The 27,402-nt window shown below is 42.9% G+C and overlaps 1 protein-coding gene across 4 annotated transcripts in view; it reads right to left on the bottom strand.

Moving 5' to 3' along the window:
* Positions 1–26,999, bottom strand: part of SMURF1 (SMAD specific E3 ubiquitin protein ligase 1) — a 108,262-nt gene extending 81,263 nt beyond the window's left edge. For 3 of the 4 annotated variants that reach the window (XM_045993426.1, XM_045993427.1, XM_045993429.1), the window contains exon 1: positions 26,621–26,999. In XM_045993426.1, the coding sequence (XP_045849382.1) occupies positions 26,621–26,675 (55 nt within the window). In that variant the 5' untranslated portion in view covers positions 26,676–26,999. Of the gene's footprint in view, positions 1–25,022; positions 26,044–26,620 lie in introns of those variants that run through there. The other variant, XM_045993428.1, reaches the window with a different exon arrangement.
* Between the last annotated feature and the right edge of the window lie 403 nt (positions 27,000–27,402).

The following is a 27,402-nucleotide window of genomic DNA, read 5'->3' as shown; positions in this document are numbered from 1 at the left end:
CAAATAAATAAATAAAATCTTTTAAAAAAATTTTAAGAGATTGCAACAATTCAAAGTATCTCCTCCAACCACAGTGAAATGAAATTGGAAATCAGTAACAGAAAGGAATCCTGAATTCACAAATATGTTGAAGTTAAACAATATACCTTTAAAAACTAGTGGGTCGATAGGGTGCCTGGGTGGTTCATTTGGTTAAACATCCGATTTTGGCTCAGGTCAGCATCTCAGGATCATGAGATCAAGCCCCAAATGGGGCTCTGTGCTGGGCATGGAGCCTGCTTGAGATTCTCTTCCTCCCTCTGTCACCCCCACCCCACACTCACACACGCGCTAAAACTAACAAACAATAACAACAACAACAACTTAGTGGGTCAAGAAAAAAATTACAAATTACAAATAGAAAATACTTTGAGATAAGTGAAAATAAAAATATTACATATCAAAATGTATGAGATGCAACAAAAGCAGTGCAAAGAGGGAAACTGATATCTGTAAATACCTACATTGAAAGAGGAGGATCTCAAATTAATAACCTAACTGTCCATCTGAAGGAACTAGAAAAAGAGCAAACTAAACCCAAAGCAGAATGAAAAATAAAGATCAGAGCAGAGATAAGTGAAGACAACAACAAAAAACCCTCCAAACCAAAAGTTGTTTCTTTGAAAAGATCAACAAAGCAACAAACGTTTAGACAGACTGACCAAGGAAAAAGACTGTTCAAATCATTAAAAATAAGAGATTAAACGGAGGTCATTCCTACTGATCTCCAGAAATTAAAAGGAAAAGAGAACACTATGAACCACTGTACACCAGCAAATCAGGTAACCTAGATGAAATGCAGAAATTCTTAAAAACACAGAAACCACCAAAAAGGACTAGAAAAGAAACAGCAAACCTGAATAACCCTAGAACATGTAAAGATTCCGTAATCAAAACACATCTCCCAAAAAAAACTCCCAGGAGCAGATGGCTTCAGTGGTGAGTTCCACTAAACATTTAAATAAAAAAAAATTAACCCAAGCCTTCATAAATTCTTTCAAAAACAGAAGAGGACAAACTACTTCCTAATTCATTCTGTGAGGCCTATATCACCCTTATACCAAGGTCAGACAAAGACATCACAGACCAGTATCTCTTGTGAATATAAATGCAAATAATCCTCAATGAAATACTAGCAAATTGAATACAATAGGGTATTAAAAGGGTTCCATACCAGGCCCAAGTGAGTTTTATATCCCAGAAATGCAAGGGTAGCTCAACAATTTAAAAAATCATTTAATGTAATATATTAATAGAATTCTTAGAACTGCACTATTATTTGAATTAATGCAGAAAAAGCATCTGACAAATTCCAGTACTGGTTCATGAAAAACACAAAACAAAACCACTCAACAAACTAGGAACAGAAGGGAACTCCCTCAACTAGATAAAGGGCATCTGTGAAAAACCCACAGCTGACATATTGATGAAAGACTGAATAGTTTCCCCCTAATAACGGGACTAAGATTAGAATGTCTGCTCTTGCCAGACAAAAAACATCCACACTGGAAATGAAAACACACACACACACAAATGACACAATCCTAACTACAGAAAACCCTAAAGAAACCACACAAAAACTATGGAAGTTAATACATGAGCTTTGCCAAACTACAGAATATAGATCAGTGTACTAAAATCAGTTGTATGTTCATACACCAGCAACGAACAATCCAAAAATAAAATAAGGAGATAATTCCACTTTACCTTATCAAAAAAACAAAATACTTACAAATAAATTTAACCGAAGAAGTACAAGATTTATGCACTGAAAACTATAATACATTGTTACAAGAAATTATAAAAGACCTAAGTAAGTAGCTATCCCTGTTCCTGGATTGTAATATCAATAACACCAAGATGGCAACAATCCCCAAATTGATCTATGGACCCAAAGCAATTTCTATTAAACCCCCAAGTGCCTTTTACAGAAATGGATAAGCTCATCCTAAAATTCATATGGAATTTCAAGAAACACTAAAAAGTCAAAACAATCTAGAAAAAGAACAAAGTTAGAAAACTTACACTTCCTATTTCAACTTACTATGAAGCAACAGTTATCAATAATACAGTGTGGAATTGGCATTAAGAGAGACATTCTAGATCAACAGAATACAAATTCAGAAATAAAGCAAAATATTCATGGTCAAATGGTTTTAACATGCTGCCAAGTTCAAACAATAGGGGTTCTCAACAAATAGTCCTTTCAACAAATGGTGCTGGAACAACTAGATACCCACTTGCAAAGGGATACATTTGGATCCCTGCCTCACAATGTACATAAAGATTAATTCAACATGAATGAAGGACCTATATGTAAGAGCAAAAACTATAAAACTCTTGAGGAAACAGAGGGGTAAATTTTTCATTACTTTGGATTAGCCAGTAGTTTTTTAAATGACACCAAAAGCACTAACAACAACAATAAAAATACATAAATGACTTTATCAAATTTTTTTAAAATTGTGCATCTAAGGACACTAGGAGAGTGAAAAGACAACCTATAGATTGGAAGAAGTAATTGGAAATCATATACCTAATAAGGGCCTAGTACCCAGAATATACTTTTAAAACTCTTAGAACTCAAAACAAAAAAAAAACAAAAACCCAACTGGTAGATGTTTCTCTAAAGAAGATATAAAAACGGCCAATAAGCACATGAAAGGATCCTCAACATCTTTAGCCATTAGGGAAATACAAATCCAAACCACAATAGGATAACACCTCATGTCCTCTAGGATGGCTATAATAGTAACCCTAAAAAAGAAAAGAAAGGAAAAGGAAAGGAAAGAAAAAAAATAAGCATTGGCTAGGATGTGGAAAAACCGGAACCCTCATACACTGCTGGTAGAATGGTAAAATGGTGCAGCCACTGTGGAAAACAGTTTAGCAGTTCCTTAATATTTAAACATAGAATTCCATATGACCTAGCATTTCTACTCTCAGGCATATATCCAAGAGCACTGAAAACATGTTCACACAAAAATCTGCATAGAGCAGTGTTATTCATAATAGCCAGAAAGTGGGAAAACCCCAATTGTCCCATCAACTGATGGATAAATGTGGCCATCCATACAATGGAATATTATTCAGCCATAAAAAGGAGTGAGGTCATGATACACACACAACATGAATGAACCTTGAAAACGTTATGCCAAGTGAAAGAAGCCGGACAAAAAGGGCCATATGTTGTAGGACTGCAGTCTTCGAAATGCCCAGAAGAGGCAAATTCACTGAAATGGAAAGCAGATCGACGATTGTAGGGCTAGTGTTGGGGAGATGGAGAGTGATGGCCGAGTGGGTACTGGATTTCTTTTTTGGGATGATGAAAACTTCTAGAATTTGATAGTGACAATGGTTACACAACATTGGGAATATACTAAAGTCACTTAACTTTTACCTCGATCTATTTTTTTTAAAGATTGTATTTATTTCTTTGAGCGAGAGAGAGAGCCAGAGAGAAAGCACAAGCAGGGGGAGCAGCAGAGGGAGAGAGAGAACAGGCTCCCTACTGAGCAGGACCCTGGGATCAGGACCTGAGCTGAAGGCAGACACTTAACCAACTGAGCCACCCAGTGCTCCAACTTTTACCTCGATTTCAAAAAAAAGAAGGGGGGAGGGCACCTGGGTGACTCAGTCGGTTAAGCACCCAACTCGATTTCAGCTCAGGTCATAATCTCAGGGTCCTAAGACTGAGCCCCACATCCGGCTCCTTGCTCAGTGCAGAGTCTGCTTGGGATTCTCTCTCTTCCTTGTCCTCTCCCTCTCCACCCCCCCAGCCCCACCCCTGCTCATGCACACATGCTCACTCTCTCTAAATAAGTAAATAAAATCTTAGGAAAAAAAGAATATATATATATATATATACACATATATATATATATATATACACACACACACACACATATATAAGCTTCCATATGTATATGGAAGCTTTCCAAGATATATTAATGGGTGAAAAAAGCAAGGTACAGAACTGAGTCTATGCTCCCCTTCGGAAAGGAGGACAGGGAAAGGAAGTATAAGCATTTTTATCTAACACATCTTTGCAAAAATAAACAAGAAAGCGGACTGTCTCTGGGGAAGAGAATTTCAAGGCTAGGGGCAGGTGTGAAAAGACTTCCTTTTTAAAATAAGCCATGTTACACAGTCTACATGCTGTGCCATATACAGATACTTCCCCCCACCCCGCCACCCCTCTCATGCCAAAAAAACAAAAACCAAAACAAAACCCAAATTGACCTTTCTAAAAGAGGAAATACTGAGATAAAGGGGTGGTTATATAATGAAAATACGCTCATGGGAAGATTGTTGATGCATGCTGGGGGAGAAGCCCTGGGTGGGAATGAGAGCCTACGTGTGTTTGTCTAACAATGGAAGGTACTAGAATACCGATTTAGAAGATAATCACACCATTCGCCAACATAAGAGCATATGGACAGTGTGATGTTTCCACAACAGAAGCTGGGAGCCATGTGAGTACGCTGCCCAGCGGGCAGTGCCCAGGCTCCCCGGCTCCTCCTCTGGGCAGAGGAGGAGATCTAGCTCTCTAGTCTGGGGCCTGTGGGCACGGACAGGTAAGGGAGATCACGTGCAAAGGATGTGAAAACATGTGTCCCAGAAAGAGAGGGAGACTGTGGAACACACCCATGACTGCCCTCCACACCCCACTTTCCACTCTTTCTCGGGCCTCTGAATATCTTCCAACTGTATCACTCTCCATACAAATTGGCTGTACTGGTTTAACTCATGGCTTCTAAGTTTCCAGGCAAATTTACAGGTGTCAGACAAGGAAAGTCCTATCATTATCCACTAGTACCTACAGCCTACAACACAATCCAAAACAAAGTGCTTGTTTTAGCCGGAGTTCCGTGGACTGGGCACTGTTTTCCATTTTTGTCAGGCTACCATCAAACCTTGTCTCCTTCTCCTTCATTTCCTTCCAGAAGCTGCCAGGGATTCTGGCGACAAAGGCAGAACCACCTCCCCACCTACACACTCCCCCCCACATCCCCACCCACACCAAGCAGCTGGGAGTGACAGCCAGTCCCTTCCTGCCCCATCTTCTTTATTTAGAGAGCAGGGGGGAAAAAAAAAAACACCACACCACCAAACCTGGAAGCCCCACAGAGCAGCTGCTTTTGCGGTCTGGGACTTAATTTAAGGAAGTATTCTATGAAACCTCTGAAAAGAATCTAAATTTAGATCGAAGTCTTTCACCACCAACACCAGCCTCTCCAGCTAGGGAACCCATATGCACAGCAGCGCAATGAGGGGGAAAAACAACAAATTTAAAATACATGTGAATGTGTCATCATTGAGGGAAGAGAAGCTGGCATTATTCAGGCCAAAGAAATTTTCCTCTGGTATCACCAACATCTGAATTCTCCAAAAAAGAGTAGTGACTACAAAAACTTTTAGGGAAAGAAACAGTGACATAAGGGAGAGAGGTTTTCTTGAGAAGATTTCTACTAAGAGAGCAAGGAACTACTCGATATACCAGAAGGTCTGTAATGACATAAACCCAGCACCGAAGTATTAAAATCAACATATTGTCTGAAAAGAGTTCTCGAACACTGAGTCAGACAGGAAGGAAAAACCATCTACTTAGCACTACTATTTCCCCAACACCTCATTCTTCCCAAATGTGTCAACTGAGACCTTGAACTGAGGTAAGAGTCACAGCAAAAACAATGGGGTGACTTGAGATTAATGGCAATTAAAAGGGAGATAGCGCTTTTGTCTGCATTTTTTTTTTCACCTTGAAGACTAGGTCTGATCCATTTAAAAGCTGATCTTCAGGGTGCCTGGGTGGCTCAGTGGGTTAAAGCCTCTGCCTTCGGCTTAGGTCATGATCCCAGAGTCCTGGGATTGAGCCCCACGTTGGGCTCTCTGTTCAGCGGGGAGCCTGCTTCCTCTTCTCTCTCTCTCTGCCTGCCTCTCAACCTACTTGTGATCTCTCCCTCTCTCTGTCAAATAGATAAATAAAATCTTTAAAAAAAAAAAAAAACCAAACTACTTTTTAAATAAATAAAAGCTGATCTTCTGGGACACCTGGGTGGCTGAATCGGTTAAGCATCTGCCTTCGGCTCAGGGCATGATCCCAGGGTCCTGGGATCGAGGCCCACATCCGGCTCTCTGCTCAGCAGGGGGGGCCTGCTTTCCTGCCCCCTCTCTGCCTGTGTCTCTGCCTACTTGTGATCTCTCTGTCAAATAAATAAATAAAATCTTTTCTTAAATCAATAAAAGTTCATCTTCCCAATGTTCCACTCTGCAAATAAAATTAAAATATTATATATGATTTTCAAATTAACATTCAACAGGGTGCCTGGGTGGCTCAGGAGGTTAAGCGCCCAACTCTTGATTTCCACTCAGGTCATGATCTCCGGGTCCTGGGATCGAGCCCTTCGTCAGGCTCCACACCTAGCTGGGAGTCTGCTTGAGGATTCTCCCTCTCCTTCTCCCTCTGCCCCTTTCTCTCTCTCTCTCTGTCTCTCTCAAAAATAAAGTGAAATAAAATAAAAATTAACATTTAACAGCCCATCCTACTTTGTACTCCAGAAAGGTTCTATTTTGCAAGCCATACCTATAGCCAGATTTCAGCAGATAACTGTAAAAGATAAAAACAAGAGTGAAATTTCTCTGTTCTTTCAGGCTTGGATCCTCCTCTTCTCCCCACCCCCAATCAGCTGGGAAATATTCCCAGATTCTTCTCAAGCTTAGTTTGGAAGTAAAGCTCAGCCTTGATAAACACGTAGCCCAGGAAATACTTTGGATCACAGACCACTTAGAAGACTCGGTCCGTCCTCGCCCAAGAGACCTCTTTTCAAACTCCGTTTGAGAGGCAGGCAGGCAGTTTTATATTTTCACTAAAACCTTCTGGAACATTGCTGAGAGATAAAATCATTGCAGTCTGGCAACTATACAGTTGTGGAGGGAAGCGCCACACCCAAGAACAAGCTCCTCAAACTTCAGGGGAAACTACTGTTCCAAGAGGCTCCCCAGAGCACTTACTCCCTGTGGAAATCAGAGAGCCAGAGGGGGAACAGCGTCTGCTAACTGAGCATGTTTCTGACAAGCGGCCATCTTGGTAGCCGCCTGGATACTGTCAAGACACAAAGAAAGAGCTACACTGACTCGTTTTTCAGTATTTTTGGCGAAACGTTAATGTCCTTAGCCCTACACTTTCAAAAAGACGGACTCAGTCACACAGACACCAACTGTATTTCGTTTTACATAATCATAATTTCACATCATTTCTCTTCAGTCTTCAGGACAGCCACTGGTGTTATATTTGGGTACTGTTCAAAATGTCTCCAGGACCCAACAATTGTCTATACCAGCAAATTCTCTCCTACACTTGGTTCATGGGTTCACACGCTGGATTACGTGGAACCACAGATTGCGCTATCCGAAAGTGACAACCAGCTTCATGACACTATCAAAGAGAATATAAAATTCCTTCACAGAGAGTGGGTGGTGAGGAGGCCTGGGGAACCAAACCAAAGAGAAAAATATCACAGGGAGAGCCTGAAGCATGTTCAAACTTTTTACAAACTGATGGTTGTCAAAGGGAAGGGGGTGAGGGTGGGGGAAAATGGGTGAGCAGGAGTGAGAGATACAGGAATGACTGAGTCAGGAGGACAAAAGTATGGCCTAGGGAATATAGTGATGGGACCTGTGGGGAGCAGAGCATGATGGAGAGAGTTGTCGAATCATGGCATTATACACCTGAAACTAAGGTAATACTGTGTGTCAATTATACTTCATTAAAAAAAAGAAAAAAAACCCAGAAAGTTTAAACTTTTAGAAGTCACCAAAATTGTATAGTTGGCCTTGAACAACAGGGAGCTTAGGGGGTAAGGGACCCTTATCCCCGTGCGGTTGAAAGCCCACGTATATGCACCCAAAACCATAAGATACCTAGGAATAAACCTAACCAAAGAGGCAAAGAATCTATACTCAGAAAACTATAGAGTACTCATGAAAGAAACAGAGGAAGACACAAAGAAATGGAAAAATGTTCCATGCTCATGGACTGGAAGAATAAATATTGTGAAAATGTCTATGCTACCTAAAGCAATCTACACATTTAATGCAATCCCTATCAAAATACCATCCATTTTTTTCAAAGAAATGGAACAAATAATCCTAAAATTTATATGGAACCAGAAAATACCTTGAACAGCCAAAGGAATATTGAAAAAAAAAGCCAAAGTTGGTGGCATCACAATTCCAGACTTTAAGCTCTATTCCAAAGCTGTCATCATCAAGACAGTATGGTACTGGCACAAAAACAGACACACAGATCAATGGAACAGAACAGAAAGCCCAGAAAACCTGCATATAACTTCTGACTCGCCCCAAAACATAACTACTAACAGCCTACTATTGACTGGAAGGCTTACTGATAACATAAACAGTCAACTAACACATATTTTATAATGTTCTATGTATTATGTACTATATTCTTACAATAAAGCTAGAGAAAAATTAAGAAAATCAGAAGAGAAAATACATTTACAGTACTACACTGTAATTATTTTTTAAAAAAATCTGTGGGGCACCTGGGTGGCTCAGTGGGTTAAAGCCTCTGCCTTCAGCTCAGGTCATGATCCCAGGGTTCTGGGATCGAGCCCCACATTGGGCTCTCTGCTCAGCGGGGAGCCTTCTTCTTCCTCTCTCTCTCTCTGCCTGCCTCTCCCCCTACTTGTGATCTCTGTCTGTCAAATAAATAAATAAAATCTTAAAAAAAAAATTAAAAAAAAAATCTGTAAGCAGACCCATGCAGTTTAAACCCATGTTGTTCAAGGGTCAACTGTATTTATTTTTTAATAAACTGTAATTAGAACTGTAATTAGAAGTAATGTTTCAGTGATATATATGTGTGATACATAATAACAAGACACAGTTTACTCTAATTTTTAGTAAATAATCAATAGAAATGTAGGCCAAGTCAGAAATAGCAATAAAAAATAAATATTAAATTGGTAAGAGGAGGTGGAAATTTGAGAATATTCACTTTCCTTTTTATATTGTTACTTATCTTTGTCACAATCATGCTGGTGCCATTTCCCCCCTCCATTAACAACCTTTGATGTGGAAAGGTCGATTGAAAAAGAGAGCTCCTAACTGAATGATGTTTAATGATGACTTTAATTTGGAGACAAAAAAAGAAAAGAAGTAGATTCAGAAACAATGTTTACACTAACTTATAAAGAAGAAGCAAAGTAACTTCCTAAGCCGTTAACTTTAGTTAACTTTAATCTATTTACAAGATACTCAGGGAACCCTCAGGGGAGGTTGACCTTGACCTTAATCCATTTACAAGATACTCAGGGAACCCTCAGGGGAGGTTGACCTTGACCAAATGCGGGGCAACAGCTGGGTGCTGAATTACTTCATTCATTCCTTGCAATGACCTTATGAGGTAAGTATTGTCTGAGGCTTAAAGCCGAAATGCCTGATTTGTCCAAAGACACTGGTATGTGGTGGAAGTGGGTGGACCAACTCCACAGTCTCCCAACTGGAGACAGGAATATTATCTACTTCATAAGCTTATTGAGAGGATAACTCAGGAAATGTGCCTAGCATAGTGCCTCCCTGGTGATAATAAAAGCCTCGAGAACTGACATATATCTTCATTATGATTGCCTAGAGTGACTGCGATCCTGAGCAGCAAAGCTGGACAGGAAACCCAGGTCAGGTGTATCTTAAAACTCACAATCAACCATAGTGTTCACCTTGGGATCGCAGAGTATGTAGTCTGGATAGCTGACCTAGTTTCCCATAAAGAGCCGAAGGGCAGAAGGGGCACCCCAAAGAGTAACGTCCCAACATTAAAGCTTAGCATTTGGCAGACTCTCATTCTAGAAACTCGTTGGAAAGACTCCAGACGGGCTGTGAAGGTTGTACAACCCCAGCGTCTGTGATCCAGGGCAGAGCTAAGGGAGGGGGAAAGAGACTGGACCTTCCACGGGATCTGCCTCCCCAACTCGAGTGATTGCCTTTACGTCTGAGTGCACTTTACGTCTGACCTACTTTGCCCACAAAATGATTCTGAACAGTACCTGACTGTAAATGGAAGTAGTCCTGGAGTCCAGAAAAAGGTTGGGGGCGGGGGTGCGAAATCACTACACAAACACCAACTTGTCATTTATACTGGAGGAGCCAGAGCTGGGCTCCAATTAGAACTTCTAAGAAGGTAAGAAAGCATGTTGCAATAAACCAGCAAGATATTAAAGTGAGTCCATCAGGGGAAGGGCTAAGGCAATTTCCCGTGGCATTTTCTCAGGTATCCAACGTCATTTAGTACTTACGTCACTTCGCTTACTTTACAGACACTTCCTATCCGTTCTGATTGGAAGGGTTTTTCTAGGGCCAAATAGGGAATCTGATATTAACTTTGTAACAATGCACAGACTGGATAAATAACAAGTGTTTTCCTTCATCTGGTCTCCATCCCCTCCCTGATGCCCAGTATGGTGCTTGCCAGGCAACCTAGCACTTAGTAGTTTTTTGGTGTTTTTTTTTTTAAGATTTTATTTATTTGACAGAGAGAGATCACAAGTAGGCAGAGAGAGAGGGAGGAAGCAGGCTCCCTGCCGAGCAGAGAGCCCGACTTGGGGCTCGATTTGGGGCTCGATCCCAGGACCATGAGATCACCATCTGAGCTGAACGCAGCAGCTTAACCCATTGAGCCACCCAGGCGCCCCAGCACTTAGTAGTTTTTCAATAAATGTTCGTTAAAAGAAACTTTGTAGACCATTTAGTCCACACTTGGCCCCAACAAAGGATTCCTTATAAAGCCCCTAGAAAGCTGATCATTTGCATAAACACAGTCACACACAACACTACTTTGTGAAGGAGCCGAATTTAGCCCCTCGAGTCACTGTTACCAAGTTCCCCTCCCACAGTAGCCACACACCCACTGGAGGCATCACAACCGACCTCCTCTAAGCATTTACCCTGCGTACCCTTTTTCTAGCACTTTCCACAGCTAGAAAGTGGCAAAACTAGAACTGGAACAGAGGCCTCCGGCTGCTTAGCCACTACACTACTCCGTTTACTGGACCCTGTGCTGTCCTCTGGACACGAAAGGGCCCCTTCCTACATGGCAGGCCTCTAAAACCAGAATTCTCTGATTGAATCTCTCTACTGCTACCCAGACTCCTCAGTCTGTCACTGAAGCCTGGGTCCTCTGTCTGGCCACACTCTTGCCCCATTCTGTCTTTGCATGTGCTAGCCCCCATGGCCCCTCTCCCCATGCAGATCTTTCCAGAGCTACTTCAAATTCGGCCTCCCCAGCGGCTAGACCTCTGTAGCCCACAAGGAGCTCTCTTTTCAACCTGGCACCTTTAAGGAAAAGAAAATTTTTTTTTAAATGCTCCACTGTTTTTTTTCTAGTGACTGTCTCACTCCCTACTGTACTGTTAAGTTCCCAGTAGAGACTATTTTTGTGACATTCCTCTCATCCTTAACACTCTTCAAGTATTGTGCTCAATCCTGAGTAAGGTAGTGAATTGGCTTTGGTGCTTATCCTCCTTTAGAAATAATCTGACTAGGAAATTAATATCAAGTTAAAAATGCAAATAAAAAATTAAAAAATGCAAATAAAAAATAAATAATAAAAATAAAAAATAAAAAAAATTTAAAAATGCAAAAATGATGAACTATCATGTTCACTAAAAAAATACAGTGCTTATTTCTCCTTTATATTTTTCAACTGATATGTATTCTTTCCAAAAAAACAGATATGCTACATAACACACTGAGGGACAATGTATTTCTCTGCTATTTCTTGAAAATGATTCTTCTTTAATGAGATGCCCTTCTGTCCCTAAACTACCAGATAATCTGAACTGGGTTTATTTGGTGTTATGTTTAGTAGCATTTCACAGCTGTTAAAAAGAAAAGGCAACCTCAATCAGGAGATGTTGCTATGATGCACAAACAAATTAACATAACAGGTTTATTCCCTGCTCTCATTACACATCCACCATAGGCTGGGTCATTGTCGGGGGAGTGTCCGGGGAGTGGAAGGGAATGGGGCGGGGGCCAGGACAGAAGGGGAACTCTGCTCCACATCATCATTCAGGGACCCAGGCTGATAAAGGCTCCACCATATGCCACACAGTTCCCAGTGCCCCACGGAAGAGCTGGAGGCTCCTACTGCTTCAGCCTCACCGTGGGACAAATCACGTCTTACGGTTCACCAGCCAGAACTAGTCATGTGGTCCCACTAACCACAAGGCTTCTGAAGAGCAGAAAGGTTTCTGCTACAGAGGCAGCTGTGGGTGTATGAAAATGGAGCAATTCCTGTATTATGTGGAAAAGCGAGATACACGACAGTGCACATCCGAGCCTAGTACCTGTGTTGAAGAGTGGCAGAAAAGGAAGGGGCAGAGAGACCCTTTGGAAGAATACAAGAGAAACTAGTAATGCCATGATAATAATAGTTACTTCCCTAGAGGCAAGCTGGCTGACAAGGGACAGGGAGGCTAGGAGACTTATTTTTGATGAATACCCTTTTATATCATATGCATATACCATCTATTTAAAAACTCTCACTGAAATTTTTAGGCTGTGATGTACACACTTCAAATTAATGAGCGGGGCTGGTTTTTTCTGAATAAAGTTCCATCTATTCTAATATAAGAAACCCCAAATCCTTGACTCATACTGCCTGAAATTAAACACCTGGAGTAACACTGACATCATCGTATCCTTTCGTAAAGCCTTGTGAGAGATCCTGACTGGCTTCTGTCGATTCTAAACATAAACAATGCTACTGAGCAGGTGATAATTGCTTACGTTAATAAACAGTTTCCTTCTGGAAATCATCTTTCTGTTACTTCAACATAGGTACCATTTCCCAAAGTAAAACTCCTTTTCTGAAATAAAAATGTATTTTTTTCCTACTGCTAGGCTGAACCCTATGCAAAATACAGCAACCAAACCCAGGTTTCCAAAAAGAAAACAGCGCTGCTATCTCAGAACGCATGAAAATACGGAATGCACAGAGCCAGTCTTCTCCAAAATCATAATCAACGCCCTCAAATAATATTTAAATGCTTCATGCGCCAGATGTGCCAGAGGACAGCCTCTGGGGCTTATGACAAGGTAAACAGCACTTCTGCTCGCCTCCTGTAGTTGTCTTAAACAAAAGTGGAATCCGCTGACATTCAGGTGATGAAGCAAGCCATAAAGAATGCAATAAGTAAACACGTAGGTCAAGTCTCCAAAAAGACTTCCATAATTCATTTCAATCTTACTATCAAAAACGGGTCTAAAAAAAGAGCCCAAACAGGCTTACACCACTTCCATCACACCTGAAGTTTCAGGCTCCAAGAGAAACAGAATGCTATCGAGGCTATGTGCTATCCTTATGGATTTTACTCTAAATTCCACCTTACCATATTACATGGTGACTTTTTACTGCACAAGTTGGTCCTTGAACAGCCTGTGACTATCGCTCAAGCTCTACGGTATACTTCCACATATAAATTTTAGTGGAAAATCAAATACCATGCATTGCTTTCAAGAATCAATATTATGTCTGCCCACTGAATGTGTTTGGGTGTATCAAAGGCATTTTCCTAAGCAGGCTTTCCGCCAACAACCTGGGTGCTCTGAAAGGTTCTGGGTACTATCGTTTCACGGGCCTTTCATCTCAAATAGCTTGACCCAACCAATATTAAATATCTCCAAAAACATGACTCAATTTTATTTCTAAGTCGCTGAAGAAAAGCAAATTATCAAAGTTCCCAAGCCCACCATGGGTCTTGTATAATCCATTATTACATCTACAAAATGAATTAGTAATTATTAAATTGCCAATACTGCAATACAGGAGACCAACATCAACGTAAGTTTAGGAGAAAAAAGAAAAGAGAAGAAAAGAAACTTCAGGTCACACTGCATTATGTTTAAACTGAAGACAGATGGCATTAATTTGTGGGTATGCAAACAATTGCCAGGACTTCCAAGTCAAAGGCAGCCATAATACCATGTATCACTGTTTCTAAGACATTTTTCCTGATTTTAACATCTCTGAAATCTTCAAATGAATCACAGTGTAGTGTAATTACTGGTGTTTCTTTTTTAGTGGTACATAAAACAATGGTGTGACTTTCAAAGTCATCTTAGAGTCACTGAAATATGACAACATTAACATTAGCTAACACACATTGAACACTTACTACAGACCAAACATTGCATGTGGATTAGTTCATTTAATACACACAAACTGAAGTGTCTCCAACTAGTTCCCAACCCCTCCCCTTTTTTTTAGCTGAGAAAACTGAGAGATGAGGTCACTCATCTAAAAGCACAGGCTGGGGGCGCCTGGGTGGCTCAGTGGTTTAAGCTGCTGCCTTCGGCTCGGGTCGTGATCTCAGGGTCCTGGGATCGAGTCCCGCGTCGGGCTCTCTGCTCAGCGGGGAGCCTGCTTCCCTCTCACTCTCTCTGTCTGCCTCTCTGCCTACTTGTGATCTCTCTCTGTCAAATAAATAAATAAAATCTTAAAAAAAAAATTTTTTTAAAAGCACAGGCTGGCTCCAGCCCAGCTCCTAAACCAACCCACCTGGCTGACTCCAGAGGAAAGACCTTGGAGCTATGAAAGAACCAACCATTCTTCTTGGAAGATGGGTTCAAAGCTCAGCCAAGCATCTTTAAGCCCCCTGAAAATAGCAAAGAAAACACAGAGCTCCAAATATCAAAAATGAGTATTAATCCAAAGCTTTCATTATAAAAGAAGGGTTGGTAATCACTTACCAAAAAAACTATACACTTGGATAAAAAACAATTTTTTCTTTCTATTCCTCCTAGATTCAACTTACAAACAATTAATATGCACTTTCCCCTCTCAAAAATACCCTATCATCTCCAGAGAAATGACTTAAGAATTTCTAGAATCTGGGGCACCTGGGTGGCTCAGTGGGTTAAGCTTCTGCCCCCAGCTCAGGTCATGACCTCAGGGTCCTGGGATCAAGCCCACAACCGGCTCTCTGCTCAGTAGGGAGCCTACTTCCCCCTCTCTCTCTGCCTGTCTCTCTGCCTATTTGTGATCTCTCTCAGTCAAATAAATAAGCAAAATATATATTTTTTTAATTTCTAGAATCTGAACTGAATTTCAAAATCTTAGTATTGAAATAATCCCCAGTAAGATAACACTACACAACAATTCAGAAACATTCTATAATACAAATCAGCAATGATATTTGTTGGAGTAAGTTTACATATGAAGCTACCATTCCTAACTCTCAGGAAAAATATCTGGCATTTTTACAAAAATGCACCTTTTGCTTCACACTACTACAAAGAAGGCATATTTCTTTTTCCTAAGGTCATTAAATGGCAGCTTTATCATCCTCACACTCAGCATACACAAAGCTAGCATTATAAATTTTTTTTTAATGGTATTGTCTAGTTATTTGTTGGTTGCCCTCCTAGCATCCATTTTTCTCTTCCACCAAAATGTCCCAAATGTTGGGCGGGACTAACACCATTACTAGATTCCAAGATGGACCCTTCTTGTCCAACCAGCACATCTCATCATCCTTGCCACAATGGTTGGTTCAGAAATGAACCCATGACCCAAATCAGACCAACCCAACAAAGGGATTCAACTCCAGGACTTCTATTCTAGCAATGAGCTGTTGGGAAAGTGGACTTTAAACATTTCTGCTGGTTAAACCTAGAAGGAAATAGCCATGGGAGCTTCTAATAGCCATCTTTTGATCATAAGAAAAAAAAGAGATAGCCAAGAATGGTTCTGAGGTCACAGCACTGAGAACCAAAGCGAAACTGGATTCTTCTCATGCTATTAACTACTTTTGGACTTTTCAGTTAACTTACTGAATAAAATGCTTCCTAGAGAACCAATTTAAGCTAGGTTTTCTGCTACTTACAACTGAAAACATCCTTTTTTTTTTAAATAAAAATATCATGAAGTATGGTATTATAAATACAAGACAGTAGCAAAAATGTGAAATTGGCTGAAGAAAGGAGGCAGGGTAAAATTCAATGAACACCCTACCTGGTTGATGATGTCAATTACTAAGATAGGGAAGACTAGGATCAGAGCATCTTGGGGGATGACTGGGGGTGGGGGAGTGGTGAGGAGGACAAAATCGGGAGTTATCCAGAGGCAACCACTGTCGTATTCCTGTACAAGGGAATGTAATGTGTTCTGAACCATGAAGACTGAATTTCCCATTCTAAACTCTTTCAAATAGTAGTCTTCAGTTTGGCTTCCTGACTTCTTCCCTCCTTCTTCTTCTACACAATTAAACTTGTCATCGGCTGTCCCTGAATCATCAGACCATGAGAAGCTCTACATACCCTGACCAAGACAACTGGTCATTCTCCCCAGTGCTCTTGGAGCCGCAGCTAGAGACAGTGAACACAGAAGCGGAGGGTAAAGGAGCTGCACTAGCCAGGAGAAAGGGCAATTCTGGCAAACCTCTTTCCAGTTCCCGCTTTCGAATAAGCCAGAATGAGAACTTTCATAATTAATCTTTTAGCATCTTTGAAAGAGAGAAATAATTGATACTGTAGCAGGAGGGTTTGGTTGCAATGACATTTAAATCAAAAAGGGCACGAAGCTGCTGTCCAAGCAAGAGATGGTCACAGCTTGAACTAGGATGGAGACAACAGGCATAAAGAGAAGACACATTCCAGATGGACTGTGGTGGCAGAGTCAAGAGGGCTGGAGGGTCAGAAGTTAGGTATGAAACATGACAATAGGTCTTGGTTCTTGGTTGGAGCAACTGAGCAGATCTAACGAAGCGAGGATGACTGGGGAGAGGAAGGCATCTGGGGAGGAGGGCAACCAGGAAGATCGTTTGGGACATGTTAAGCTTATGGTGTTTCTTAGGCACGTTTGGGAAGAGGAATGCCACCTTTTCAACCTTGCACAATCAAGAAGGGAAAAAATGCTAAGAAAAGTTAAATCAATGTCCCATGAGGACGTGTAGGCCTTCTCCTACACATGACTATTGATTATTGTAAAGTATGAATTCATTATAGCTGGATTAAGTGTGCTTCCAAGTATTTCTGTAAAAGCACATGGGATGATTATCTATTTAGGACAAGAGAAACTATCCTTTTCTGTCCTGTAAAATGTGTTTTTAAAGAGTAAAACAAGTTGCATGTTTTTTTTAACCTAGAAATAAAACACATACAAAACAAAACAAAACACCCAACCCTCTTGGAGCTTGGTTTGATAGCTTGGCTCCCATGAGGAAACAGGAGAATGAGGACACACAGAGAGAAGGCATTACTAGCCCTGTTCAGTATGAGCAGACATTGAGCAATCCTCAAATCCATCATTTGTAGGTAATATATGGAGAAATTTTTATGGAGAATTTTTATCCTAAAGACCTAGGAGAACAAAAAGGCAATGAATTACAGGTGGTTACAACTTTTTCTACTTTTATAGAGTCAGATATTCCTTTTTTAGGCACAGCTACAATTAGTAAAGAAGCCCTTTAAAAAAGTTTAAAGTAAACATACGAATTATGAATACTTAGGGAAAATACCAAGTTATTGTTCCTGACTTATGCAAATTAGCATTTTCATCTCCACTTTAGGGATGAGGTTATTTTCTTTCTTTCTTTTTTTTAAGATTTTATTCATTTATTTGACAGACAGAGATCCCAAGTAGGCAGAGAGGCAGACAGAGAGAGAGAGGAGGAAGCAGGCTCCCTGCCAAGCAGAGAGCCTGATGCGGGATGTGGGGCTCGATCCCAGGACCCCGGGATGGTGACGTAGGCCGAAGGTAGAGGCTTTAACCCACTGAGCCACCCAGGTGCCCCATGAGGTTATTTTCTAAAATTAGGTCAGAGATAACCCCAAATGACATTCCAAATAAAGGATATAAACCAGCACTATTATTCAGAACCACGACCCCAGTCTTTCAAGGACTCACTATAGGAAGGGGCTTCCGGAGGACCCGATTTCTGAATCTGGAAAGAAGCACCACCTCGGGTGGGAGGTGTTATCAGAACAAACATATCCTCGGGAAAATAAGTTTGTTGAGATCTACAAAGTATGCAGAATATTTTTTACTCTTCAGAACCCAGAATCTTCCTGTGAAGAAATGCACATAAACATGGATATATGCCTTTAGATGCCATTTAAGCCTTTTTTTTTTAATATTTTATTTATTTGGCAGAGAGAAATCACAACTAGGCAGAGAGGCAGGCAGAGAGAGAGGAGGAAGCAGGCTCCCTGCGGAGCAGAGAGCCCGATGTGGGGCTCGATCCCAGGACCCTGAGATCATGACCTGAGCGAAAGGCAGAGGCTTTAACCCACTGAGCCACCCAGGCGCCCCTAAGCCTTTTAAAATATATTTGAGGGGGGTGCGGCTGGGTGGCTCAGTTGTTAAGCATCTGCCTTCAGCTCAGGTCATGATCTCAGGGTCCTGGGATTGAGCCCCGCATCTGGCTCCCTGCTCAGGGGGAAGCCTGCTTCTCCCTCTCCCACTCCCCCTACTTGTGTTCCCTCTCTTGCTGTGTCAAATAAATAAAATCTTTAAAAAATATATCATTTTGAATTTTCAGAACACCTACATACGAAAACAATTACTATTGGCAATTAACGTATTCGTTGCTCTAAGAAATTCTTAAGAGCTGTAGATTCTTTTTTGATTTTAACATCTGTAATTGTTGAAAAGCAACCTATTCTCAAGCAGGAAGGGGGAAGAGATCAAACAATACAAAGAGGAAAACAGGGGAAAGATGTCCCTCTCACCTGGATCTTCATGCCCTGGTTCTCCTTCCCAGAGAAAATCATCATCAGTACTCTCAGAGGTATCCTTGTTGGAATGTTCTATACAAATAGATCTATATAAATTTCCCCTTTTATTTTTTATTACTCACACAGTATGTACAATACTCACTCTCTTCAAGCTTCTTCCCCACTCTCAACAATGTATCTTAGAAAATGTTCCACATCAGAATATAAAGCACTATCAGGGCGCCTGGGTGGCTCAGTCAGTTGAGCGTCTGCCTTTGGCTCAAGTCATGATCCCAAGATCCCAGATGAGTCCTGCGTCAGACTCCCTGCTCAGTGGAGAGTCTGCTTCTCCCTCTGCCCTGTTCATGCTCTCTCTAGCTCTCAAATAATTTTTTAAAAAATTTTAAAAATAAATAAAGCACTGTCTCATTCTCTTAAACAGCTACACATCCCTGGGGATATAATGCAATTTCTTTAACTAGTGCCCTACTGATGCACACTTAGGTTGTTTCCAGCCTTTCATAATCTCAAACAATGCTGCAATGAGTTTGCACGTTAAGACTTTTTTTTTTCAAAGTTTATTTACTTATTCATTTTCAAGTAACCTCTCCACCCAATGTGGGTGGGGCTCAAACTCACAACCCCCAGATCAAAAATCTCATGCTCTGCCAACTGAGCCACCCAGGCCCTGGCTGCGTATTAAGCCTTTACACAAATGTGCGAACGGATCCGGGAAAAAAATTCCTAGAGGCAGAACTGTTCGGTCAAGGGCATGTACACTTCTTATCTGATAGCACCAGACTGCCGTCCTTACTCCGTTAAGTCAGTTTACATTTCTCAGCCAACGGTGTAAAGGAGCTTTTCCTTTTCCACACCTTTGTCATCCCTAACGTATTTCCAAACTCTCTGGTCTTTGCTAATCTGCTAAATGAAAAACAGCTGTACTCCTAGTTTTAACTGGTATATTGTTCGGTATGTAGGGCTGGGTATCTTTTTGCATGTTTGAAATTCATTTTTTTTTCCTTTCCTCTGAATTGTCTGTGTTCTTTGCAAACAGGTTATTGGCCTACTCCTAGTTGATTCTGAAAGCTCTTTATACAGTAAGGAAGCTAGACTTTCATTTTCACACAGATTGCAAAGTGTTTTTCCTAGTTTGTCTTTGCATATTAGTTTTTTAATCCATTTTCTTTTTCCATGGAGAAATTTCCTATCCAACTAAAGTTTTTTTAATTATTTACAATTATGTATCAGCTGATTCTTTCAGATTTCTAAAGCTACAAAACCGTATCACTTGCAAATAATAGCAATTTTGCTTTCTGATGTCTTTTTCTAATTAATAACAATGTTGACAGTGTACATCTCTGTATTGTTCCTGACTTTAATGGGAATGCTTCCAAGGATTCACAATTAAAGATGATGCTGGCTTTGGCTTCTAACACTATTTCTCTAAGGAACTTTCTGAATGCACAAAGAATGTAACAGTTTGTTCTTGAGTGCATTTTTCACGTCCATCTATAGGTTTTCTAGATTTTCTTCAGTGTCAAATATAATATTAGCTTTAGCATTTACATAATTACTTAGGAACTAGAAATAACAGGAACCTATGACTCTGTATTTACACTCAGCTACTCTACAAATAATTCATAACTATTCATTAAAATATTTAACGCACATCTAGTCCCTGTGCGACACGAAAAGACAGGTATCTCACATCCCAGGCAAATTGAGTCTCTAAAAGATCATAATTCCACCCACCCCCTTTCCCCACTGTGGCACTTTAGTGAGCTAGAAATCAAATTCAGACCTTCTGACTCCCAACCCAGGGTTTAAGGCACAAGAAAGCGCCACGGCCTTTAGAGAATTTAGCGACTGCCCAACATACAAAGAAAAAAGCAGGCTACCGTCTACAACCCGCAGCTTCACAAGGTTCTCTTCCAGACTCCTGAAAGCAACCTCCAAGTTGGACTCGGGAGCTTAAAACATCTGAAATGGCATCACCCAGCAGCCAGCATAATAGGTTCATGCTCAGTGATACACAATGTTGCCGACATTCCTCAGCCAATTAGAATCCCTTTCAGCTGCGAGGGAGGTGGACACAGCTGGAATCAGGTGGGGGCAGCACCAGATGCACTGATTGTATGTTATTTACACCTTGTTTTAAAACAATAAAAGGGTTGGTTTTTTCTTTTCCTTTAATCCAGAAGTATGGAAACCACATTCCACTTAGTTTAAATATCCAAATGGATGAAATTACATCTGTAGACACAACAGTAATTCTAACATTTTGAAAAGAAGATATGCCTGGTCCACAGGGCTAGGTGCTTTTGTTTTGTTTTTCAGCAGAGCTCTCCAGCTCATCTCTAAGTAGCATGCCTTAGGGACTGTGGTCAGCTAGAAGGACCGTGCAGAGGACAACAAGCCAATTTAAATTAGAGGCTGGCTCTCACTAAAATTCACTTACAGAACAACAAGTGAACCAGTCACTTAAGTTGTTCAGGGACAATAATAAATAAATAAATGGCCAAATAGTTTTTAATTCTCTGTTTAAAACTATTTCACCTCTAAAACGGTTTTGAAATTACAAAAATGTGATCCAAATAAGAATTCTAAAAGTTAGGGTTTCTCAACCAGAATATCAGAGCCTGCCAAGATACTAAATTATTTCATCTATTTTGGAAGGTTCTTGAACTTCCCTTTTGCTCTTGGCACTCAATAAAAATGCACAATTCAGCTATTTTAACTTTTAACCAGTGCCCACAAACATGTTACAAAACAGCCAGTCTAGTTAAGTGGATCATTGAGCTGATGTTGAAATATTATGGGTCAGTCTTTCTTTTTTTATTCATGAGGAAAGATTTCTTCCCGAGTGACTCAGTCCCAGAACCTCCCGACACCCAGCGTTCCACGCTCGGACCTGACAATGTGACCATACAGAGAAAATGAAAATTTGTAGAAGAGAAGGAATAACTCAAAGTTCAGACACCACTTTCATGGTCGCAAAACCTGGAGTTTTGACCTCAAATAGTTAAGACTTGCAGGCAAAAATTCTAGTTGGCTTTCACTACAACTGCTATCACTACAACTGATAAAAATAAAGTGTATAAAGTTATTTATTTCATTGCTCAGGTCAGTTAGGTGGGTCAAGAAGCTTTAAAAATAAATGGATTTGAGGCAGAAAAAAACAACCCTAATGTGATCAAATCACAAATAACATCAGTAATACGACCTATATTTAGCAGAAGGTGATTTCTTTTAGAGTAAACTGAGGTTTTGCCACATAGTTACTGGATTTAGCCCATCCCACACCCTTAGCTAATTCAGCTCAGAGAAGTGCCTTGACTGTACCTTCAGAAACTTGAGGCTGACCCTGAGGAAAATGTTCTAGAAACTCGGGAGCCGCTCATGGCTAAACACCAAATGACTTGTTCCAGCCTATCCTGGTTATGGTTGTTAAAACCCAAAGTTCTTCCTGCCTTACATAAGCCAGGTTCCCTGCTGCCATGACCTGACAAAAGCAACACTCGTAACAGCTTTCTTCATCTTTCAGAGAAGCCAAACTAGTCCAAATCAATTAGGCCACCTGTTATTAATAAATCAGAGTTATTGACAGCTATTAATACAACTTTTTCTCTCCAAATTGCCTCATCTAGATGGCTGAATCCCAAGTCTCCCTTACTTCCCATGTGCTACAACTTTAAAAATAGCCTGTTTCCACATGCTATCAAGGAAGGTCTCTTCCCCCCCCCCCACTTGGAATTAGAATTTTTCTTTTCACAATACGCAGTCACGCTCCAAAAGCTATAAAAACAGAAGCAGGTTTGAGAGTATCTCAAGGCATAAAAACACAAAAAAAGTTTATAGGCATTTGCCATTTCAACTAACTGGTTAACATTAGAATAAAATGAAATTTGCCCGAAGAGCACTGCGGAACCCTTAAAGCTCAAAATTCCACTCTTTTACCCAAAGTGGCCTAAATAACATATCTGGGATTCATTTGTGTACCACATAAGAAGAAAGATTTTGCAAGTCCTGCTTGAATTTAAAATAATAGTGTTTCCAGAGTGTTCGATTTGCTAGTGAACTCAAAATGTCTGCAAGATAATGTTAAGATAACTTGATTTTGCACATATTATGCCCCAAACCTACTGAAACTACTTCAAAACTATTTCCCTGTTAAAATACCACAGACATTCATTCATTACAGTTAAGTTCTTTTTAAATATAAAGAGTCAAATACTCAGTTTACTGCATAGGCCAGGCTTCCAAAGCAGTTCCATATACCACCCAATAGTTTGCAAAAACAGAAAGTGTTCCACAGGAAGAAAAAAATATATCCTAATCAATACACAAAAATCAATGCTTCACCTAAATCAAACACAAGTGCTCTGTTTTATTTTATTTTATTTTTATTTATTTATTTGACAGAGAAATCACAAGTAGGCAGAGAGGCAGGCAGAGAGAGAGGGGGAAGCAGGTTCCCCGCCCAGCAGAGAGCCCACTGTGGGCCTAGATCCCAGGATCCTGAGACCGTGACCTGAGCCGAAGGCGGAGGCTTAACCCACTGAGCCACCCAGGCACCCAAGTGCTGTGTTTTAACACAAATTTCTGAAAATCAGCATTGAGAGTAACAGAAAGCGTAAGTACCCAACGTAATTTGGAATAAGGAGGTAGCCAAAATGAGAAAGAGAATCAAAGAATGTTACAATAAAGTTGAAATCTCGTTTTATACGAGGAAATGGAGACCCAGCAAGGTTACATAATTTGTTCCATATCATGCAGTTTATGGTAGGTCTGATCAAAATCACGTTCCTTCATCTTAAATCCAATCCTCTCTACTCATCACCAAATACAACTGTAGACCCCAAAGTTCTAAAGACTCTTTTATACTCCAATGTCTTCACACGTTGCCTTGAATCGTGACCTGCGTGATATTACTGACTGGTTAGAATATCCCTCGGTTTAAAAACAAAAAAATTTTTTTTTAAGATTTTATTTATTTGACAGAGAGAGACACAGTGAAAGAGGGAACACTAGCAGGGGGAGTGGAAGAGGAAGAAGCAGGCTTCCCACTGAGCAGAGAGCGATGCGGGGCTCCACCCCAGGACCCTGGGATCATGACCTGGGCCAAAGGCAGACACTTAACGACTGAGCCACCCAGGCGCCCCTAAAAACAAATTTCTTTTTCCAAATATGACACATAGTAATAAACTCTGAAACCTGTAGCAAGAGTACTCGACTCTTGAAAGATGGCTACCCCAAATGCCAGAAGTGAAGAGATTTCAAACTCCTGACAACCTTAAAAATGAAGCCAAAACCTATTCTGTCTACAACGAAATAGGATCCCAGCATCTTAATTAACATAACAGCGTGTCAATTAACATTCAACAGACAACACACGTGGGTCATATGAGTCCGCAATCACCGCTGAACTCAATTCTGTTGCAGGGAGGACCACACTCACAGATCATCCCAGACCCTCAATAACACCAACAGGGGAGAAGGGAAAGGGGGCTTTGGAAATAACCCTCATCACCTGATCCTTCAATAGCAAATGCCATGCCAAACTCTTCAAAAACATTTCTGTATCTTCAGCATCTAAATTTCTGAATCCAAAAATTATTGGGGAGGACAAACCAAGCCTTCCCTTTCACCAGGGATAGGCCCACACGAGCCAACAAGGTTTGACGAACATATAGACACCTGACATAAACATTGTAATTAGAACCTATTCCTTCTGAAACATTAGTCACATTTCTACCAGAACTCATGAAATCAGTTACTCCTGCTTTTAACAAGAAAAATGAAACCAATCTGATGTCAATTACAGATTGCACTGTAAATGGAAATCAAATTAAAGTTGCCAGTAATTAAAGTTTTACAAGGATTACAAAGTCAAAAACAGGGCTTTCATGTAACCATAAAAATAACAATGTTATATACTGTATCTACATGGTGAGAAGTTGTTTCCTACTAGCCTGGAATAAAGGATTATGTTCCTCCAGAAGCAAAGATCCCTGGGATACATGGCGGTAACTTCACAAAACCAGGCTCTGGATTTGGGTCCAAATCATTATCTGATCACATTATTTTAATTGTAACCTAATCTGACATCTTTATACCAAACAAACAAAACAAAACAAAAAAACCCCATATATATAGCTATACATATATCTATATATATCTATACCTATACATATATATATAAACCCTTTAAAAAAATTAATCATGAAACAACTACGTACTTTCAAAGGAAACTTTAGTTTGCAACCAATCACCCATTGCTGTTTTACTGGATTTTTACCGACGAATTAGGGCCACGCATCTGCCATCAAGTGTCCAAAACGCTCATTCGCTCTTGGAAAGGATCTGACCGGACTTGGACCAGACTGGCCACGGAACAGAGAAATCCAAGGGAAAGCCTCCTGACAGGAATCGGCCTCAACTTTTCATTTCCTCTCCCAAGCAGGAAATACTGGAGGTCGGCAAGTCCCCGGGCAGGAGCGCATGACCGGGCTTCAGGTAGGGTTTAACTTGGGAGGGAGGCCGCAGCACCGCAGCCCCGAGCAGCCCGCGAAGGGGCAGATCTCCTGGGCGGCTAGCGAGGGGCGCCTCCACCAGGCAGCTGGCGACCACACTCCCCAAACCCCGCGCCGCCGGCCCTCAGCAGAGCTCCGCACCCCCCTTGAAGATGGCACTACCGAGCCTCCTAGCAGACACGGGCACTTCACTGAAGACTCGATGAGAGCGAACCAAGGAGTCTCCGTTCGTGCTGCTGCCAAAACGTCCAGTGGGGGCGGGGGGACCCTCAGCCCTACTCAGGGCTCAAGGAGGTTGCGGGGAGAGGGGCGGGGCTGGTAAAGTGCAATGCAGAAAAGAACTGAAGAAGCACGATCGGGAGCAGATAGTGGCCTGGCCTGAGGCAGAAAGGAAGTGGACTAGACTGAAGAGGTCTGGACCAGGGGGGAAGTGAGGAGAACAGGACCGGGAGCAGCGACACGACAGGACTGAGGAATTCGAGGCTGAAGGAAAGGGTGGAGGCAGCGAGACAGAAGCAGGGGGGCGGGGCCGCGAGATAAGCGAGGGCGGGACTAAGTGGAAAATGAGGGGCGGGGCCTGGGGGAAAGTGAGGGAGCCCGGCCGAGGGAGAATAAAGGGGCGGGGCCGGGAGGGGAGAAGCCAGGGGGCAAGTTGGGGAGTCGGTAGAGAGAGGAAGGGCGAGAGTATGGGGGAGGGTGTAAGAAGCGGGGGACTGGAGGGAGAAGCGTGGGGGCACGGCGGAGGAGAGAGCGGGAGGCGAGAGAGGATGGGAAGGTGGTGAGAAGTGAGGGGCGGGACCGAGAGCAAGGGGCGGGGCCAGGAGGGAAAGCGAGGAGGCAGGTGAGGGAAGAGGGAAGAAAGCGGGGGGAGGAAGGGGGTTGAGCAGCGGGGGGCGGGGCCACGAGGGCAGAAACGAGGGGACAAGGCGGGGAGAGGAAGGGGAGCGACCAGGACAGGGGGCGGGGGGGAAACGGGAAGGGGGCTAGGAGGGGGGACGCGACGGGGCAGGTGGGAGGAGGAGGAGGGAAGCCAGAGGGCCTGGGGGGGGGGTGCGGCGGGGGTGAGAAGCGAGGGGGCGGGGCCGGGACCAGCGAGGGGGCGGGGCCGGGAGCTAGGAGCGAGGGGCACTCGCCGAGGGGGGGTGACGAGGTCCTGGGACAACGGCCGGCGTGGGGGAGGGCCACTCTACCGGGGCGCTCTGCGGGAAATTCCGGGGCTGCTGGGGGGCCGTGCGGGGCGCCAGCGGGCGCCGAGCCGTGCGGGGGGTTGGGGGGGAGGCGGGTGGGCCTCCCGCCGGCCGTACCTGTCAGACGGATCTTGATGCTGGAGCCGTTCCTGCGCGTCCCGGGGTTCGACATCTCCCGCCAACGATCGGGCAGCCGCGGATCCAGCGCCGCCGCCCCCCGGCCCGGCCCGGCCCGGCCCCGCCGCCGCCGCCTCAAGGTTACGGCTCCGGGCTGGGCGCCGGGGTCCGAGCCGGGACACAAACTCCGCGGCCCAGGCGTCCGGGCGGCAGGAGGATGGTCGAGCCGGGGGATCGGCCCTCGACCCGGCGCCCCCGACCCTCAACCGCTCCCAGCCGAACCCAGTCCCGAGCCGCCGCCGCCGCCACCACCACTACCACCACCACCTCCTCAGAGCCGGACGCCCGCCGCCCTCGCTGCTTCCGCCGCCGCCGCCGCCGCCTCCCGGAGCCGCGCGCGTTCCCGCCGCCGTGCCGGCCCGGCCCTGCGCGTACCCGCGCCGTGCGCCCCCGCGCCTGCGTGCGTGCGCGCGGCCGCGCACACGGCGGGGCGGGGCGCGCCGCGGGGCTACGTTGCGGGCCCAGCTCTGGGCGCGCGGGGTCTGGAACCTGTGGCCGTGGCTTCCCGCGTCCTCCCGCCTGGACCCGGGCGAAGGAGATCCGGGCTTGGGAGCGGAGCACGCCCTGGAGGCCGGCGGAAGGGGAAGCGAGGGTGGAGGCCCCGTTTGGGCCCGCGAACCGTAGCCCTCGGTCTTCTCCACATTCTCCAGGGGAACGGGTCTGCAGATGCGGGCGGAATTGATTTTCCAGGTCTCTCTCGAGCCTCTGGGGTCCCTGATAGC

This window comes from Meles meles, chromosome 21 (genome assembly GCF_922984935.1).
Source record: "Meles meles chromosome 21, mMelMel3.1 paternal haplotype, whole genome shotgun sequence".
Classification (NCBI taxonomy): Eukaryota; Metazoa; Chordata; class Mammalia; order Carnivora; family Mustelidae; genus Meles; species Meles meles.
This window is presented reverse-complemented; position numbering and strand designations above follow the sequence as displayed.